Source organism: Branchiostoma lanceolatum, chromosome 17, assembly GCF_035083965.1.
Source record: "Branchiostoma lanceolatum isolate klBraLanc5 chromosome 17, klBraLanc5.hap2, whole genome shotgun sequence".
Taxonomy (NCBI): Eukaryota; Metazoa; Chordata; class Leptocardii; order Amphioxiformes; family Branchiostomatidae; genus Branchiostoma; species Branchiostoma lanceolatum.
In genome coordinates, this window is record NC_089738.1 from 7,467,164 (window position 1) to 7,485,759 (window position 18,596).

The window sequence follows — 18,596 nt, forward strand, 5'->3', positions numbered from 1 at the left end:
CCCCCGCTGTGCTGACCTACCAAGAATGTTAGTCCTTTGACTTGTCGGACAAGTGTTCAGTTAACTGGAATTTCAATTTGAATTTGACCCACTGGAGACTATTGAATAAAGTATCGCTTCTGTAGATCAACTTTACGTTAACTTTGCCAAAAATACCACATTCAAGTAAGGGAAGAAGAGTAGATAGGTAAGTTAGGTAATTAATCCTGTAAGCCATAATAGTGGTTAACTTTTCTGAATAATAGATGATAGATTGAATTTCAACTAAGTGTTAAATGATGAATTAGGTAATAAAATTAAGATATCAAGTAGCTTTGTGCACAAGAAAACAACAAATGCCATGCAGCAAAAGTCTTCTTACAAGCATCCTTATGCTCAGAGTCGCTATGATGGTTGTCTCAATTGAAAAGCATAGTTACTGTATTACATTACTGTATCCCATGTAATTTTGTATACTGCAATGCACACATTTTCAGATAATCAAATTTGCTATGCTCATTCTTTTTGCTGTAGCGCTTTTGAAACGAGATATAGATTTATGAGCAAAAAGCATGGCCTTGGAGATCCTGCCTGTCTCTGTTCCATACTCTTCACCCCAACTTCAGATTCCAGTCTAGCACACATTAGTTGCCTGGAAGTTACCCAAGCATGACAGGAGCAGACACAGTGCCTTCCTGTGTTGTCCAAGTTTCCGAAGGTAGCAGGTTTTTTTTAAGGCAAATAAGATTGATTTTCAGTCACTTATCAATTCTGTTGACTGCAATATATGCTGGATATCTTAGACCAAGAGCTTTCAGCTTGCCAAATATGGCATTGCAGATTGATGGCAAAGTAGGAAATTATAATGAATATTATTCTCCTTCAGTTGATGAAGGTTAAAAGATTTGCCAAAAAACAGTTACTCAAGCAAATTTTCCAAATTTTATCCAGTTGCTTGTCAAGAGTAACCCTAACAGTGTTCTTTGGCAAGTAGCAATATTCACCAAATTTGTTAACCTTACGTTTGTGAAAGTTTTCCTAGACACCACCACCAATTTTTATTTTTATTCATTAAATAAGACTTGCGCTCATTTTATCTAGAAAAGCAGCAGATATTAATAAAACGTGTTGTACTATAGTCTCTGCAATCTGAAGATCTAGAACGCCTGATAAGCCCTTCTAATCCTTTGCAATTGAGCTTGCCCTGTGCAGTCCTTGGAAAAATAGTATACCCTTCACAGTCATTACAGTTGCTTTGTCAACAGAACAAGGATTTAAACGAGGCCATTTGGGATCAATAACCCAAGAATCAACTACGGCGGAGAAAGAAAACTCAGACAATTAGGAAACCTTGATGCAATCCATTAGCTTTTGATGTATATTTTACCCGCATGCCATTTGAGGCTAAGCTTTTAACAAGCAGAAATTAATGACCCCTTCAAAACCTTTTAGAGTCTTTTGCATTCAGAACATTCGAAGCAATAAGTCGCTGCAGTGTTTAATGATCTTGGGACAATGAGTCCAATTATTGCAATGCACTTCGTTATGCTCTTAGGCTGGACAACACACATTATGTCCTTGGGAGTAGAGGGCTCATAGCATTGATTGCCGGCAAATCAAAGTTAAAGCCTCTGTGAAACTAAGATTGCAGTGTGCATTTTCTTTGAATTACACAAAGGTTCTGAACAAAAAGATTGACTATGTATAAGTTGTTGCAGTTGAAATTGAAGTTGTTTCAATGTGTGGAACACCCTGTCACCCAAGTCACAGGCACAGAAAAACAAGTAGATTTTTAACCAACAGAGACACCTGTTTGCATTTTGGTAAGCTTGTCATTTTCATTATTGATTGACAGTTGTTTGTTAACCTCTTGCGTTGCCAGGGTGACCTTGCAGATGGGCGTGTCCTGTGTGGGATGATGCACCAGTTGGGCGGGGCCTGTCCGAGCTACCACACCCTCAGTCCACAGGAGGCCAGCGACAACATCACACAAGGTAGGCACATGCAGGGGAGCAACCGGGTTGGAGGAGGATGCACCCCCATCGCCAAGGGTGGGAGAAAGGGTCCCTTTGCAAACCATCATTACTGAATATTTACTGTTAAAGTACTGATCGGTTACTAGCAGTAAAATTTCAGTAGATTTTCAGTTTCTAATGCTTTAGTATGACAGTAAAAGCTGATTGATAAAAAAATGTACTGAAATTATACTATTAGTAACTGATCAGTACTTAACAGTAAATTCTTACTACTGATGGTTTGCAAGGGGAGTATGCCATTGTATAACTACAGGTAGAGGGGGGGGGGGTAAATTGGGCAAAAATGAAGATTTTGAAATATGGTCACACCCACTTCAGGGGTGGTGCATTTGATCATTTGAGGGACATTTTGCATTGAAATTGGCATCTAGCATGAAATAAACCCCCCACCTCAAAAAAAAATATCTGTATTGATATATAGTATCACTTCTTCTGCCATTGGCCCTTGCATGAGGAATAATGACACATGATCCAAATGCACACATTGTAACATGTGGTAATTGCAAGCTTCCAAGTGTCAACACTTTTATCTAGAAAAATGCCATACCGTGAACATTTCAATTTCAAGGGACTTTCGTGTTCCTTCTTTAAAAAGTAAGCACATTGTGTAAATGTTAAGGTCATATAATACATTATTCCTGCAAGTCTTTTGAAATCGTGGATTCAACCAAGTGATCCTAAAATATAGATATAGGGGAAACAGGTAGGACAAGACAGGTGTTACAATAGTTTTTTTTTAAATGTAAATTTCATTGTTTGGAACCGAATCTAGCTTTTGTATTTGGGATGTCCCAAGTGGCTATATTCATCGTTTTGCCTCTTTTTAAATAATCATGAATTTGAAATATTAATGTTGAATATCGCCATTCTATTGTGTATCAGAATTTATCATTAGTGTGAAAATTTATTTCGCAATAACAGATATGCCCTTGTAAAACATGGCAAGGTCAATATAATGCAGGAAGGTCAAAGAAGCCCATTGAAACCAAGAATGTGGTAATGTAACTATGTTCAGCCTTTCTTGTGTTCTTTCAAATTTTTGAATGGCTGAAAGTCTAACTGAACATGGCGCATACTGCCTCATATCGATTTATCAAAATAGGTATTACAAAATCCTAACAAAAAAAGCATATTGTGGAAGAATGGTATACTATTTAAAAAGAAACTTAAGGTTATTTCAGGTTACACAAGATTATTACAAAGAAAGATCCTATTCACAAGCACTGCAGCTATAAATCACTGAAACATTAATCAATTCAGAGATGAATAAATGATTTGATAAATTGAGATGCAATAAAAGAATGAAGCTTAGCACATGTTCTATATCCAATTGAAATAAAAAATGAATATAGCCCAAATAGTCTTAATTGACAATGTACATTTACTATGAATACCACACCAACGTTTGACATTCTACTTCCAATATATACTTTATTTCATTGGAGAAATCATATTTCACCAAAATATGGAAATTAACAATTGATCAAAACAGTTTGAAGAAGAAGAAAGATGCTGTCCGCAGTATATGCATAATTAACTCAAAGAAATCTATCTATTAATCATGAACATTACTTTACCAATCGATTGATGATTTATCAAGTTGATAAATGGCAATACAGTTTTCAGATTCAAATACTTCCCCAGCAATTTAGCTGTCAGAATCTGCAATTTTGCACAAAGACGGAACATCCCCCGTGATTTGAAAAGGTCTTTCCAAATTACTCCAACCCCCAGCTCTCATGATCTTTTAATTTCCCGGTAACATGCAAGCATTGTGCGCACATAACGCATAGCCTGTCAGTGGAAATTTAGGACACTTACAACGCATCCCATTGGTTGTCATGGTCTCCGGAGTATTCCGCTTTGCACGAGACAGGTTTGAAATAATGAACGCACACACCTTCTGGATAGAAATTGAGAGAAAAAGGACATAGTACCAAGAGAAAGAGGTATTCCATGATAGTAGCTGTGATGAGAGGTATAGGTTGAATGTATGTATAAAAGTGTTAGTGGGAAGATACTGCTTGAAACTTGGACCTGGTGAAGGTATTTTTTTGCATTGTCTTTTTTGCTGCAATCAAATTTTGCTACTTTGTTGTTGTAGAAAAATTCAGATGTGGAGAGGTCTGATTAAATTGTTATTAAATTGTTACCTTAAGATTCACCTGGCATCTTTAATAATCATTATTTACATGTGCATGCATATTTTGTGAAGGCTTTGTGATCATCAAATTGCTTTCTGCACTCATTGACAGCACTATATTTTATGTACATGTAGTATATTTTATGTTTATTGTGACAAAATTTGTGGCAGAAGAGGAAAATAAACAGTCATGCTCTGTTTATCTTCAGCACTGAACTGGGGACAGAGCCTTGGTGTCACACCAACGTTCACTGCCGAGGAAGTTACCAGTGGCCAGGTGCCATCACTTGCCATCATGTCGTACATCGCCCAAGTCCAGGCCAAGGCTGACCCCGAGGGCAGACTGACCCGCCGCCGCAGCTCGGGATTTCACGACGAAAACAACTTGTCCGACACCGAAACTCTCACCCGAGCAGAACTGCATTCCTCAACTGCCGCACAAGTGCAACATACGATGCAACCCGAGCCTACTTTTGCGTTCACACCCAGCCACGCAGAGGAGCAAGTCCGAGACAGACCAGACTTCACTTTCCCCCCACCCCCATCCTCCCCACCCCCTGAAGTTGTAGAGTCGACAACATTCTTTGTACCCCCCTCCCCACCTACTTCTGACAACGTCCCGGCAGATATACAGGAGCCACCTCCCTCTGCAAGGTATGATTTATTCACAGCCATTAGTTGGGTAGACTCTTTGTTTATATGCCTATTCAGATTTACCACTGTAAAGAAAAGGGATGACAAAACAGGTGCCCCACGCCTTTGCAAGTTGTCAACCATGAATTACAAAGCAATCAATAACATGATACACTTAGCCTTAGCTTTGCTTCATTTGATTCTCATCTTTATGATTGTGACATTTTCCACCACTACTTACTAGATAGTTAACCTTCTCCCTGCTGCCTAACTCTGTAACATATAGGGAATTGCTTGCCAAACAGCTAGTTCAGTGTGCTAAAGGTTAAGATGCCTGCTTTGTCTTTATTGTGATATCGTCTGATTTTTCTAAGTTACACATATGGACATGTACAAAAAATATACTTTTATACATTTTTCTTGTCAAGTTCTTGTCAATCAACCATGGAAAGTTCTGGGAAAAAAATCCAATATATTATTCGTTTCTCCCAGTTTGCTAAGATTTCTTTGAGAAAAATTTGTTCCTCTATGCTTTCAGGTATGCAGAAATATCATCTCCAGTCTATCAACCTCCATCGCCTACAACCTATGTGTATGCACCCCCATCGCCAAGGGCAGAGCCGACACCCATAGCAACCCACCGGCCTGCACCAATGAGCTGTCACCAGGAGGTTGCCATGGAGATGGTGGATGAGCCACTGATTGTGCCGGAGGTACCTGTCCAGAAGGCAACTAATCTGTTCTCTCTTCTGTTTTCTAACTTTGGTTTTGCTTTTGTGACTGGCAGCTGAAATCATTGTCATTTTGTGTCTATTTTCTGAAACAGATGGCATTGTGAATGCGAAAATTGGCAATTGCATTTTTATGTTCTAAACCTTTTGTGCAAGTTTTTGATGATCACTTTGCAGCAAAGTAGACAATGAAACTATTGAAATTTTCTTTCTTCCATTTTGTACATGATTGTCTAAAAGTATGTGAAAGGCATTGCATTATGCAAGCTTGACCTTTTTTTTAGAAGAGAGGAACTGTAACTGTTCCTTCCAGAGGTTTATTCTGAACTCTTTTTTTAATATTCAAAGATCAGCTGTCAGACACAAGTGCTTTAACTATTGCTTGCTTGTGCTGATTTGTTTTGCAGTTAATGCATTTATGTTATCATATGGGTGGCTCTGAAATCACTGGTAGAAACATTACCAACAACAGTCATGACAATTACAACAGTCTACACAGTGCTATAAGTTAAAGAAAGTATTCTAAACTTCTCATCCTAGGAATGACACAAGAATAAGATAACAAACTTCAAATTGAAACCTTCAAAAATACACCATTGATAGTTTATATACAGAGCTAGTAATTTTAGAATTAAACACTGCATTTTTACATTGTGTAGTCTAACTAAATTGAAAATTGCTACACATATCATATACTATAATGCAAATGCTGTTCTTTTCAATTTCTGTAAAGTAGAATCCCTAAGTCATTAGTCAAGAGTTGGCTTTTCAGCTAGCATTAGAATCAAATCTTCCTTTACCGATATTGGAAATCTTAATCATCTAGCACTTTCACTACAAGATAGCATCTAGCAACATATCATTCCACTAAGCTACAGACCATATAATCATCTGCCTTCATTGCTGGTAACATTTTACCATATTTGTACATACCAATTCTGACACAATCATCCTAGATATTTTGCAACAGTTATTTCACTTATCACAACATTTATTGCAACAGTAATCACATTTCAGTTTTAGTGCAGTTTCACTTAGCAACATTTTTGCCACATTTTTTGTTTGCAACATTTCCATCTTTTTCTTCCCACCTCTTCAACATAATTCATACATGCATGAACAAACTTACCTTTAGTTAATGATATATACTAAACTATATTCATTCCAGTGGCAATAATAACCCCTTGCTTAGTAAACTAAATCATGTTTTAGACTACCTTCCCAAGCAGTTTCTTGATTAACCCTTTTCCCTTGCTGTAAATGTTTAACATAGATTGAAAGTCTGTATGCTCTTCTAGTTCGGTATAAATCTTTTATAAAACAGTTTTACAGAACAGCCTAGATAATAGAATATAGAAGAGGTTATAACTAAGTGTCCTGTGTCATCCTGTGTATTGAAGAAGATACTTTCAGAAAGATGTTATCATGTTGTAAAGTGAATGGAAGGCGTTTCAGCACCATGATGCAAAATGTTGTGTAGGTCTAAAAAGACCTGCTTTAGGCTTAAAAGACAGGACTTGATCATTCTTTTCTTCTATAAAAGGTGCACAATTAACTTGTTAAGCAGTTGGAATCCTCTTTGGTATCTAGGTATGCAAATATTTTCCTAGAAGACACGGACGGAATATCAACTTCAAAATCATTCATATCTTCACAAAGAAAAATTTAGTGATAGATTTAGTTGATTTGCTGCCACAAAGAAATTTGCAGTCAAAAACCGACTTTATATTCAATTGATGATATGTTAGCCTGGTTTCAACCAAGCCCTGTGTCCGCTCGCCGCCTGTAACGGCTGGAGTTTGCGTTATACAGACTAATGATATGTGATATGAAAAATGTTTTTTCTGTTAGTCCTTCATCAACAGTATATCAAAACAAAATCGGTGCCTTATCCTGATAAAGTGCCTGTGAAGTTGAAAAGACTTCAAATATAATCAAAGTCTTTTACGTGATTAAGTAATCATCATCGTCCTTTGCTATATGTCCCTATTTACTGCTGTAGGAGCAACTTCTTTGTCCAAGGAGCCAAATCACATTCTGAGACACTAAATCATTTCTTCATTTTAAGACCCAATATCACTAATCTTCCTCAGTAATCATAGCGTTGAGATTGAACCAGTATTTCAAATTTAGGCGAGTTTTTACCCTGCAGATTGTTTCCTAATGGAGGTACTGTAAAAACTTAAATTCCATCCTCTTTATCCAAAGAGTCCAATCACATTCTGAGACACTAAATCATTTCTTCATTCTCAGACCCAATATCACTTATTCTTCCTGCTTTGCATCACATTTTAGTTTTAGTGCAGTTTCCCAGTGTTGAGATTGAACCAGTATTTCAAATTTAGGCGAGTTTTTACACTGCAGATTGTCTTTTAAAGGAGCATTTTACTCCAGAAGTGGGTATTATAATTCATCAGAGACTAAATTGTTATGCTTGAATCCACTTTATTTTGTCAAATTTACCATCAGTTGAAGGCTGAATGCAGGGCGAACATTATAGCGATCGATTTCTTGAATTCCCCAAGGACCCTTCCATGTTTCTTTCAAAAGTACCCAAATCTCTGCATCCCAGATGGGATAGTCGTCAAACTTTTTGTGTACCTTCCTAAATGTGTGATAGTTACTCGACTGCTTTCGTTAAGCTTATCCCGTCTACCGTCAGCGAGAAATTGTGCCCAAAGTCTGCCATGCAAGTACATAGAAGCAGGTCTGTATACGGGGGCACGTGGATCTAGAAAAGGATTCTTGTCAAAAAAACAGCTGACGTACATGTAATTTAGTCAAAATTCGGATGCAATTGTATCCCGAAAAATATAATTTATCAGAAAATACTACCCGCCTCTGGAGTGGAATGCTCCCTTAAGGTACCGTAAAAACTGCTATTTTTGTCCCCGACTGTTATCTTGTCTGCCAGGCGGAGAGAAGATTAGTTGTCCTCATCAAGCAGCCAACCAAACACGCCATCTGTAAAACTTGCTTCGTCAATCTGTCATTGAAATTGATTTCCTCTGTTAAAGACATGCATGATTGGAGTCAGTCCCTGGAGAAACAGCTCGTAATGCGCTCTCTGCGTGTCCTATTATGTTCTCACCGAGCACTTAAGGTCCCTCCAAATCAATCACACTATCTTAAGACCGTTCCGAGTCCCCTGATCATCAAACTTAAATTGAGGAAACATCTTTGTCATATTTATCGCCATGCTGTGCAATTTTTTGGGAGACAAATTTACAAGTTGGCTGTAATTTGGGAGATCAGAAGACATTTGGTACAGATGAGAAGAATCAATAGAGCTGGGTAGAGCGCAGGGTAGAGCGCAGAGAGGGAATTGTAGCTGAGCTGGGATGGGGGCTGCACAAGGAGCTGCTAACGGTAGCGAGGTAAGCGCTGCAGCGTTTTTGGATTCTGCCACAAATTCGTTTTCACTACTTGTACTGCGATGTTAGATACTGGCAGAACTGAAAGTGAGTAAGAAAGATCTATGGAGCAAATTCAATTGTTATTTTAAAGTCTCTAAAATGTATTTTTGACACAAGTGTCTAGATATGGTATTGCCATAGAAATTGCTTTATTTTTTGGTATCATTTGTTGTAAAAGTTTCGACTTTTATAGTCATACAAGAGACAACAAAACTGGCCTTTAAGTGATGCATGGTGAAGAATATGACAAGACATCCAACCAGCTCAACATTCTTGTTTAAAATATTGATTTCATGCAAACTTGAGGGCACATCTGGACGGATTCAATAATTCTGATAAGAACTTGATAACAATTAATATGTATTGTTATAATATATATTGTTCCCAAATTGAAAGTAGAGGAATATTTAAACTGATCATCAGAAATGATTTATCATCATCAAAGTTTGCTAATGATAAAAAAGACAGCTTACTATAGGCTTCTGTGGTATCAAAGTCTACTTTGGACATCTTGTATTTCATCCTTAAATCCAAGAGAAACAGAACAATTTGTAGAACAAGATAATAAGCCAATTCCCCATTCCAAGGGACTTTCAGCCAGACTAAAACCTTTTAAGGTCCAAGGTCATCCTATACTAAGATAGATGTCCCAAGTACGCAATGCATCCCAAAATATTAATAGGCCAAATGCTCAAATCTGTCAAATGTCATGTATCAACTAAACTATGTATTTTGTATTCAGGTGTTCAACATTGATGTATCAAATATATTGATTAGTTGCCCCTATCTGATACGAGCCCTATGTGTATGCACCAGTAAGTATTGGACATCAGATGAAACCTTAGCGTGTTAGTCATGGATGTTTTCCACCTGTAGTATGTGGCACCAGTGTTTGCCCCCCCTCCCCGGTCGGGCGGGTACGGTGGGCTGGACTTGTCGAGGGTCAGCGTCGCCGGCAACGGGGTCAACCAAGCGCCGGTGGGGAAACCAGCCGACATCAGGGTCAGTCATCATCAGATTTTGTTTTTCTTAAAGCTAAGGACACTTATTGTATTTGAAAGTATATCTTGATATGTCTGTATTGAAGAAAAGGGGACAGCCATATGTTCCGGCACCATGTTCCAATACCCCTATGTTCCAACACCCCTGTGTTATGGTTAGAGTTAGGGAGTGTCGGAACATACGGGTATTGGAAAGTAGGGGTTTAACTTTGAAAAAGTGCAACCAAGAAATATGAAACATTTGGGTATACAGAAGAAAAAGTACATTGTTGGCATTGTTTTGTGACAACTTCAATGTTGTGCCAGGTCATTCTAATCAGGTGCTACCAGGCACGAGGAACAGACCTTTAGATACACATTTAAGGAAAACTTTTACTCAAATATCTAAGTTTTCAGGACTTGTAGAAAAAACATACTAAGATTATATAAAAAGCAATTTGCTGCAGCAGAGAATTTCTGTCTGCTCAAATGACTGTACAGAACATTGCATTCAACCATTATTAATATCATTTTCAGAATGTGATGCTATCCACCTTGATTATTCATTGATTCATCATGATATTATTCCCAAGATGGGAGATTTTGATCATGCTTAGCACATAATAGATCACATTCTGCAGTTGCAGTTATATAGACCTTGTAAAGTGTGTAATGCATAATATCTTAATATTGTAATATTATTGAATCAAAGAGGCAAGTAGAATTACAGTCTTCTGGCTCATGGGGATCAAACCCGGGCCTGCCAGTGCACAGCGACCTATTAGACTAAAAGGTCGGGACCAGTTAGACTCGTCAGTTAGTGGTGCTTGAACCCGGGGCACTGTTACTTTTCTTTTTAAGATTCATCCTCGAATCTCCGAGTTTTATATCCCTGTGCAGCACATTTTGCCATTACACACAGGGTCGGCCATAACCACTAGCCAAGGATAAAAGGTCCAGACCAGTTAGACTGGCCAGTTAGTGGCGCTTGACTGTTACATTGTTGTGATTTCTACCCCACAGATCACCCCTACCGGCGCAGTGGGAGGAAACTTTGTGGTTGAAGCGGAGAGCCCAGGTGGCCGGAGCCATCCGGTCAGCCTCCAGAAGGAGAGAACAGGATACTTAACTGGACACTTCACTCCGGAAGAGATCGGTGAGCGCTAGGCTTGACAGAGGCTTCTTGATATTGTCAGAAATTAAGATGAAGGAAAACGGTTGAATTCCAGAAACAAGACATCGCGGTGCTGAAAAACATTGATTGAACAATGTGACTTTTTAAACAGCAGTCTATAAATGATGTTACAATGACTACTCTGACTTGAGCTTTGAACAGTAACATCATGATGAAATGGTAGATGCTGTAGGTGGCAAACAGCTGTGGAAATACCATCTGTTGCCATTGAAAGATATCCTTCAAAAATACAGACACTCAGACATTTCACATATTAAGAAACTTCTCAAGCATGAGTCTAAAGAAAAATGCTTTGATTGAAATACAGGTTTGAATCATAATGACACTTCTCAAGTCGAGTGGGTCGAAACTTGTAAGAAAAATGCTTTGATTGAAAATACAAGAACATTATGCAATTGTATTTGGTTGAAACACCATGTTCTTGACCTCAGTCTATCAAAGATTTGACCTTTACAACGTGTTAAACAGGCCAGTACCAGGTCAGCGTGAAGTGCGATGGACGCGACGTGCCCACCAGTCCGTTCAACTGTAACGTGTACGATCCAGACAGGGTGCGCGTGATGGGCATGAACCGGGCGCTGTTGGGTAGCCTTGCTGCCTTTGGGGGTGAGTATACATGTGTACACATTATTATTCAAAGCAGTAGATTGTTATTTGCATAAATCATGCAAATGAGCCACTGATTTGCATAGAATATGTGTTGAGTATAAATAAATGATAGACTTAGATATGCATGATCCAAAGGGATATTATGTATGAAGAACTTATCTGCTTAACATGCAATGGCAAAGTTTTACATTCACATAAGTTATCAACTTAAAGTTTGTATTTTGATATCTTTTTACTATAAAGATTATTGTGAAGTGATCATTTATTCAAAACACGTCACATGGACAATGGTATGTCTTATACAGTTGAGACAGGAACAGCTGGCGAGGGTGATATCGATGTGACTGTTCGCGGCCCCAATGGTAGGAAATGCCCAAACAAGATTCGCCCGGAAGGCGCCGGAAACTACCGCGTCACCTACTCCCCCAACGAGACCGGCTGGCACGAGGTCGAAATCGAGTTCAACGGAGACGACATCCCCGGTAATTGCAGAGAGAAACAAAATTTTTCTATCCACATCTAGAATATTTCAATCATTATTATAGTACAGTAGTTAGTACTCCACTGTGTTCTCTTGCTGAAGTTTGGCATGTAGACGAAGAAGAAAATTAAAGAAACTCTGCGATTGCAATCAGTCTTTCTTCATTTCTTTCCACTGCATCCATTCCAATCATCATCAAACTAAAAGCCTAATGAAGCTAAAGCCATGCACACCTCGGAGTCCGTTTTCCAACAAGGTCATTGCTAGCTGTTGCATTCTCGCTGACTCTGACCTCTCACACAAACCAATTTTATCTTGGAGTCCATGATTTTGACCATAAATGCCTGATTTTTTCAGTATTTACCATTATTGTCATCTGGTAGTTTAATAAGTGTCTAGTATTAGTGCTCGATCCTCAGACTGAGGAGGACAGTACAATACTTTTTTGTTGGCTAGTACTCCATTATTGTGCAATGCAGCTTTGTTACGGGTTTCATGTTTTTGGCCAAGCACACCAGGTCACCCCTACTCCTCACGATAAGTGTGTTGGGTTCTTTTACGTGCAGAGGCTTGACACCCTACAGCTCCCTCATACACAGGGCCGTCGGTTTTACTTGTCTTGCTTTTCTGTCTTTTTGTCAAAAGGTCTTTGTAGAATTGTGCAACCCTGACTATATGTCTTATTACCAATGCCAAACCAATGAATACTTAGATAATGAAATGTACTATTTTCCTATAGGTTCCCCATTCCGTCAGGAGGTGGTTGACTCGTGGAACGTGACAGCGGAGGGGGAGGGGCTGGGACCCAAGGTCACGGGCAGCCAGATGCACGAGTTCTCTGTGCTAGGAACTGCTGGGGGAGAACTCATGGTCAACATACAATGTGAGTATTTAACAAATTAATTTAGTCTTCACCTCATTAACATATCAGTTCAGAGTTTTGGTGCAAAAGAAATGGTTCTCCAGTTCTTCCCTTTTGAAGTCACTGACAAAAGACAGCATCCAGACACCACATCTACAAAATTTTATCCAGTTGCTTGAGTAACTATTTTTGGCGTATCTTATTACCTGGATGTCTAATATATAAAACCTTCATCAATGCTCATTCTCAAAGGTTTTGAATCATAAATCAGAACAAATTTTTATGAATTAAAAGAGAAAAGCGTAATTTACAGTTCAAGATCACTGTATGCTATGAATACTGGAGATTTATAAAAACATGATAGTATTCATCAGTTACCATCCATTTTGAGTGACTTGCTCATATTTTGATAATCAAAGGAAAGAAAGCAGGTGACTGCTAACCACTGTATTTTAAGCTAATTACTTCTCATCCTTAACTTTGATTTCACTTGAGCCCTTGACATTTTGCAAACTACATCAGCCCCATGACCTATCCCCCATGACCTCTAACTCTCTTTTCTGTCACAGACATGACTTTATTGGGGACATTGAGCATACACATAGAAGCAATAGCACGGTCTATTAATCTTACGTCCAGTTACCTTTCTAGTACTAAAACTAAATAGGTTTATAATGATCCCTGAGTCAGTAAGGCCCAAATTAACTTCATTTGTGCCATTAGCTTTTGAAGTCTATTCTACAAAAGTTTGATAAATGTCACTCAAATATACTAATGTGAAGAAATTAACCTATAACTTTGCCCAGTCTTCAAAAGAAAACTGTCTCCTTGGAATTGAACATTTAAGGAGTCAAACCAAAGGAAGCAAATTATTGATTTTGGATGAATAATGTCCTAAAAGCTGTTAATAAATCAGACTCCCATTACTGTGTTCAGCACATGATTGTTCTATAATGGCAAGGTTGTTACCACTGGTAAGGTCTCTTTCTGGGACAGCTAATTTGTATCTATTGATTTTTTTGTATTTGTCCATGGCATTCATTCTTGTAGCGCCAAGTGGCCGACGTGTACCGGAGACTCTTGGGGCACGATATGGAGACTACCTCTGTAGCTATGTTCCAACTGAGGCTGGTGAGTAACAATTTTTGCAATGTTATGATTTTTTAAAATTTTTTATCAATTTAGGAGGAATCTTGGGGCAGATTGAATAGAATATGCATAGTTCAGAATCTGTTTTAGCACTTATAATTCATTGTCCAAAGGAAGAGAACAACAAAGACAAGTTAAGATATTTTTGTTTTGAACCATTGAAATTATAAGGCATTTTGATTTAGAGTAGCAATTTTGGCTTTAAAAATCCTCTCAACGTCTTAGAAGTTAAAGTTATGTATAATTTTCCCAACAGAATTTTTGTATTGCTCGGAGTTGCTCATTTCACGCAGCCAATACTTGGATGTTGAGACATTCATTATTTTGTGCGTGCCCCTGCATAACAAAATTTGTGTGTCCCTGCATAAAATTTTCTTATCAAAGCAAAGGGTGAATTAATGTAGACCTATAAGCCCGACAAAGAAGGGAGTTGACATTGCATATAGATTACCTCCTTGAACTTGTATCAATTTTTCATTAGTTGGGATAGAAAATTGAATTATTCATCTTGATGTATAGAAGTCCTTTTTTCAAGGCCATGTCTTGTATTGTCTAAGGAATTTGACCATTGTAAAAAAAGAAGAATATGATTATCAGATCTCAAAACATTGACTATGAAATTTGCTATCAAGTTGTTAAAAAACAATTCAACCTAGAATGCATTGATCCAATACTTTGAAGTTTTTTTACTATCTATACCAATGTATGTTTATGAGTCCTGGATAGGCAAGTGTTGGTGTTGGACTTTTTCTTTAGAATCTAGTGTACCATACTGTACGTTGTATCAAATCTATTGTAAGAAAGAACCTTCCAAGCAATACGATCATACTTTGAGTTTCTCCTAGCAGAGGTTTCGGTTGAGAAGGCTAAGTGTGGCTGCAATTTTTAGGGAGGGAGATGTTAAAAATCGTGGCCAATCCTAGCCCCCTCAACCAAAAAACTATGCTTGGAGAATAAGCTTTGAGTATTCAGTGCCTAATATATTTTCCATTGTACTGTCTTGTCCTTGTCAGCAGGGCTAGTCCTTTGTAATAGCCATAGGCTAGTTAGACAGCCCTGGCTGTACGTGTGGAACAGCCAATTTACCAATAAACAATAAACAATGTTTTACACTGTCTTGTATTTTTGCAGGAATGCACACCATCGATGTTGCCTACAACGGTATGACCGTGCAAGGGTCGCCCTTCCATGTGGAGGTGACTGATGCCAGCGCCGTGTCCCTGTTTCCTGTGGATCAGGGAATCATCGGCAGACCTGTGGACTTTGACAGTAAGTTGTCCTTCTACCACCTTCAGTGTCCACACAAAGATGTTCCTACCGTTCAATTTATTACATTGAAATGTACTTCTAAGATTCACATATGTACGTAGATATATGATGGTACATTAATTCCTTTAGTTTGTCTTTAAAAGAATATGAAACTTTTAGTTTTGTATCAAACACATCCAATGAAACTTAAAAACTTTAAAGACAAGAGTTTCACTTCTTAGGATGGGAAGATATGCCATTGCCCCCTGTTCTGTTTGCTGTACTGAGACATTGAAAAGAGCTAGTACACATAGTAACATGTAAGGGACATTGCACCTGTATGATTATATAGTACATACCATATAGTTTATACCATATAGTTATTGACATAATCATCATTGGCGATGGCAATGACATGGCCGGTGGAAAATCAACTTTCGAGGAAGCTATTAAGCTAGATTGAGACTATCTTTCATCAAAACGAAAGATATCAGAGTGAATCAGATGTAATACTCTATTTCTGTTTACAGTTGATGCATCCCGCGCGGGGAATGGCCGCATTGACGTGACTGTGATGGACGGACGCACCTCACTTCCTGTAAACCTCTCTCCTTCTGGAGGTAACCGCTACTCTGCGTCATTCGTTCCACAGACGGCCAACCCCCACGATGTCACTGTCACCTTTGAGGGCCAGAACGTGCCACGTAAGTCCTTAAGCTAGTCCTGGGAATACCTAATGGCCCTCCCTATGGTAAATTTAGTGAACAGTTTATTTGTTTATTTGGTTACAAAATGTTAATCACAACGTGAAAGGAAGGAGGTTTTCTTAAGATAAAACCTTTGTGAAAGGATGGGCAAAACAAGTGCATGCGCATCTTTACAAGTTGCCCTCCCACACACTAAAAATCAACATCAACAGTAGAGTACATTACAAAATCAACTATATCTACAAATAAACAAAAGTAGTCATATATAGTGTTAAAGGGGAATTTGCTATAGACCTCACTATTGCACATAATGGACCAAAGAGGATGGTACAAAAAATTTATACCTAGGTTAGCTTTTAGGAGCATTCTGTTTCTTGTAGAATCTCGTAGAATCTGCTTGCTTGGACAAATCTTGGCACTATAATGCCTGGTGCAATGTCAGCAGAAAATGTTCGAAAAATCATGGAAAGAAGAGCTTTTAGGCATTGCTGCATCCTAGTTATGAAAATAGTATATCGACTGATTAATTTGTGTCTACATCCCATAATGCCAACTACAGGGAGCCCGTTCCGTGTGAACATCATTGACGCCAGCCGTGTTCGTGCCTCTGGTGACGGACTGGACCGTGTTCCGATCGGCACCGGGACAGAGTTCTTCGTGGACAGTCAGGGTGGAGGGGACGCTGATGTTGCCGTTAAGGTTACTGGTAAGTGAGAATTTCTTTGAGACACAAACTATACATTGGTTGATTCTTGTTCAGCACTAAGGACAGGGACCACATCCTGTAAAGGCTAATAGACTATAATAGCATGTGGCCGATGAATAAAGGTGATCTTTAGATGTTGATTTGGACAACAAGTCTCTTCTATAGCATACTAGATGATATACGCATCAATAGTTTCATCAGGTTGCTAAGTCATTGAATAAAAATACTCTTTTTTACAACCAAGTGCTTTATTCCACCAACATTTTGGTGACTATCTGGCACCTTCCTCATGGCAATTCTAACTGGTTCACATTACACTGCTTATAGATGCCTTCCCAAACATAAAGTATTCAAATACATACAGGGACAGACAATGTGGTGTCTACAATGTGGTTCCAAACGTAGTCAGAATTACCCTGAGGCAGGTGACAGATGGTCACCAAAACATTGGTGGAATAAAACACCTAGTTGTGTACAAAGAATCTTATTATTCAGTGACTTACCAACCTTATAAAACTATTCATGGATATATTACCAATAATGCCATATCAACATCTAAGAATTGCCTTTATTCATTGGCTACATGCTATAGTCTATTTGCCTTTACAGTGTATTATACCTGTCCTTGGTGCTGAACAATAGTCAACTAATAAAAGTGCTTCCATTCAACCCTGCCCTGTATGACTGTAGTATGCTGTAGAATAATTTTTTTTAAACAAACACTGTAGGTCATAGTTTTCCATAGGCCACAAGTTTTAGTATATTTTCCATAATGGAGCATAATCCCTGTCCTTGGTGCTGAACAATAATCAAGTAAAATAATTCCACCCAAACTGGCATAAATTATCATATTCACTTGTGATTTCTACTTTTCTCTCCACATGTCAAAATCAGTGCAATCCATTTTATGTCCTAAGGCTGTCTATATTCCCATTCAGTAAAGTCAGCATCAGAGCTATGATTTTTATTGTCAATTTTGTTACTGGTACAGAAGTTTGAAGTGTATTATTTCAAGGTAAAGAATTGTTATGTCTTGTTTGGTTTTGAAAATCTCTTCACATGTTGAATCCCTTTCCAGGTCCCACCGGTCGAGACGTTCCTGCTCGTGTTAGCGGAGGAAATGGACACTGGACAGTTCAGTACACACCTACTGAAGTCTGTGAGTAATGATTTTGAACTTGAGATAATTGTATTTAAAGTAGAAGGGATGACAAAACAGATGCAACACACCATAATTTTGCAAGTTGTTTTTCCAGAGAACAACTAGTATACGTAATCATCAACTTGACGATGATACAACTGTTACAGCAAAGCTAGATTTTACAATGGCATCATCAATTACAGTTACTACACAGAAGTACTTGATTCTCACCATGAAACAAATATAGATCATTCTAAAGATTGTAAATTATGATGTAACATAACTGAAAGAAAGAAAAATTATTTCTAAAAGATAGCGATGTGAAACATATTTCTCACTTTAGTAATGTAATATGTTTATATGCTCATTCATAAAATTTGATTCTAACCTCTTTGATTTATGATGAAATCTATAATTATGCACTGTAGTCTAGTGGTTAGTGACCCTGCTTCTGGGCCAAGAAGCTGTGAGTTCCAATCCCGGCTGTGTCGCTCACCCGACAAGCATACTACCGGAAAGGACTTAGGACTGGACGTTAACCCATAGTTCACTGTTCATTGTAGTTGTTTAAAAGAGCTAG

At 38.3% G+C, this 18,596-nt stretch overlaps 1 protein-coding gene across 6 annotated transcripts in view; it reads left to right on the forward strand.

Moving 5' to 3' along the window:
• Window positions 1–18,596, forward strand: part of LOC136422948 (filamin-A-like) — a 117,311-nt gene that overhangs the window by 18,320 nt on the left and 80,395 nt on the right. For all 6 annotated transcript variants that reach the window (XM_066410885.1, XM_066410881.1, XM_066410882.1 and 3 more), the window contains exons 5-17: window positions 1,862–1,973; window positions 4,368–4,812; window positions 5,330–5,504; window positions 9,815–9,940; window positions 10,942–11,074; window positions 11,582–11,719; window positions 12,028–12,204; window positions 12,943–13,086; window positions 14,116–14,196; window positions 15,346–15,483; window positions 15,993–16,166; window positions 16,729–16,875; window positions 17,954–18,034. In XM_066410885.1, the coding sequence (XP_066266982.1) occupies window positions 1,862–1,973; window positions 4,368–4,812; window positions 5,330–5,504; window positions 9,815–9,940; window positions 10,942–11,074; window positions 11,582–11,719; window positions 12,028–12,204; window positions 12,943–13,086; window positions 14,116–14,196; window positions 15,346–15,483; window positions 15,993–16,166; window positions 16,729–16,875; window positions 17,954–18,034 (2,071 nt within the window). The remainder of the gene's footprint in view (window positions 1–1,861; window positions 1,974–4,367; window positions 4,813–5,329; window positions 5,505–9,814; window positions 9,941–10,941; window positions 11,075–11,581; window positions 11,720–12,027; window positions 12,205–12,942; window positions 13,087–14,115; window positions 14,197–15,345; window positions 15,484–15,992; window positions 16,167–16,728; window positions 16,876–17,953; window positions 18,035–18,596) is intronic.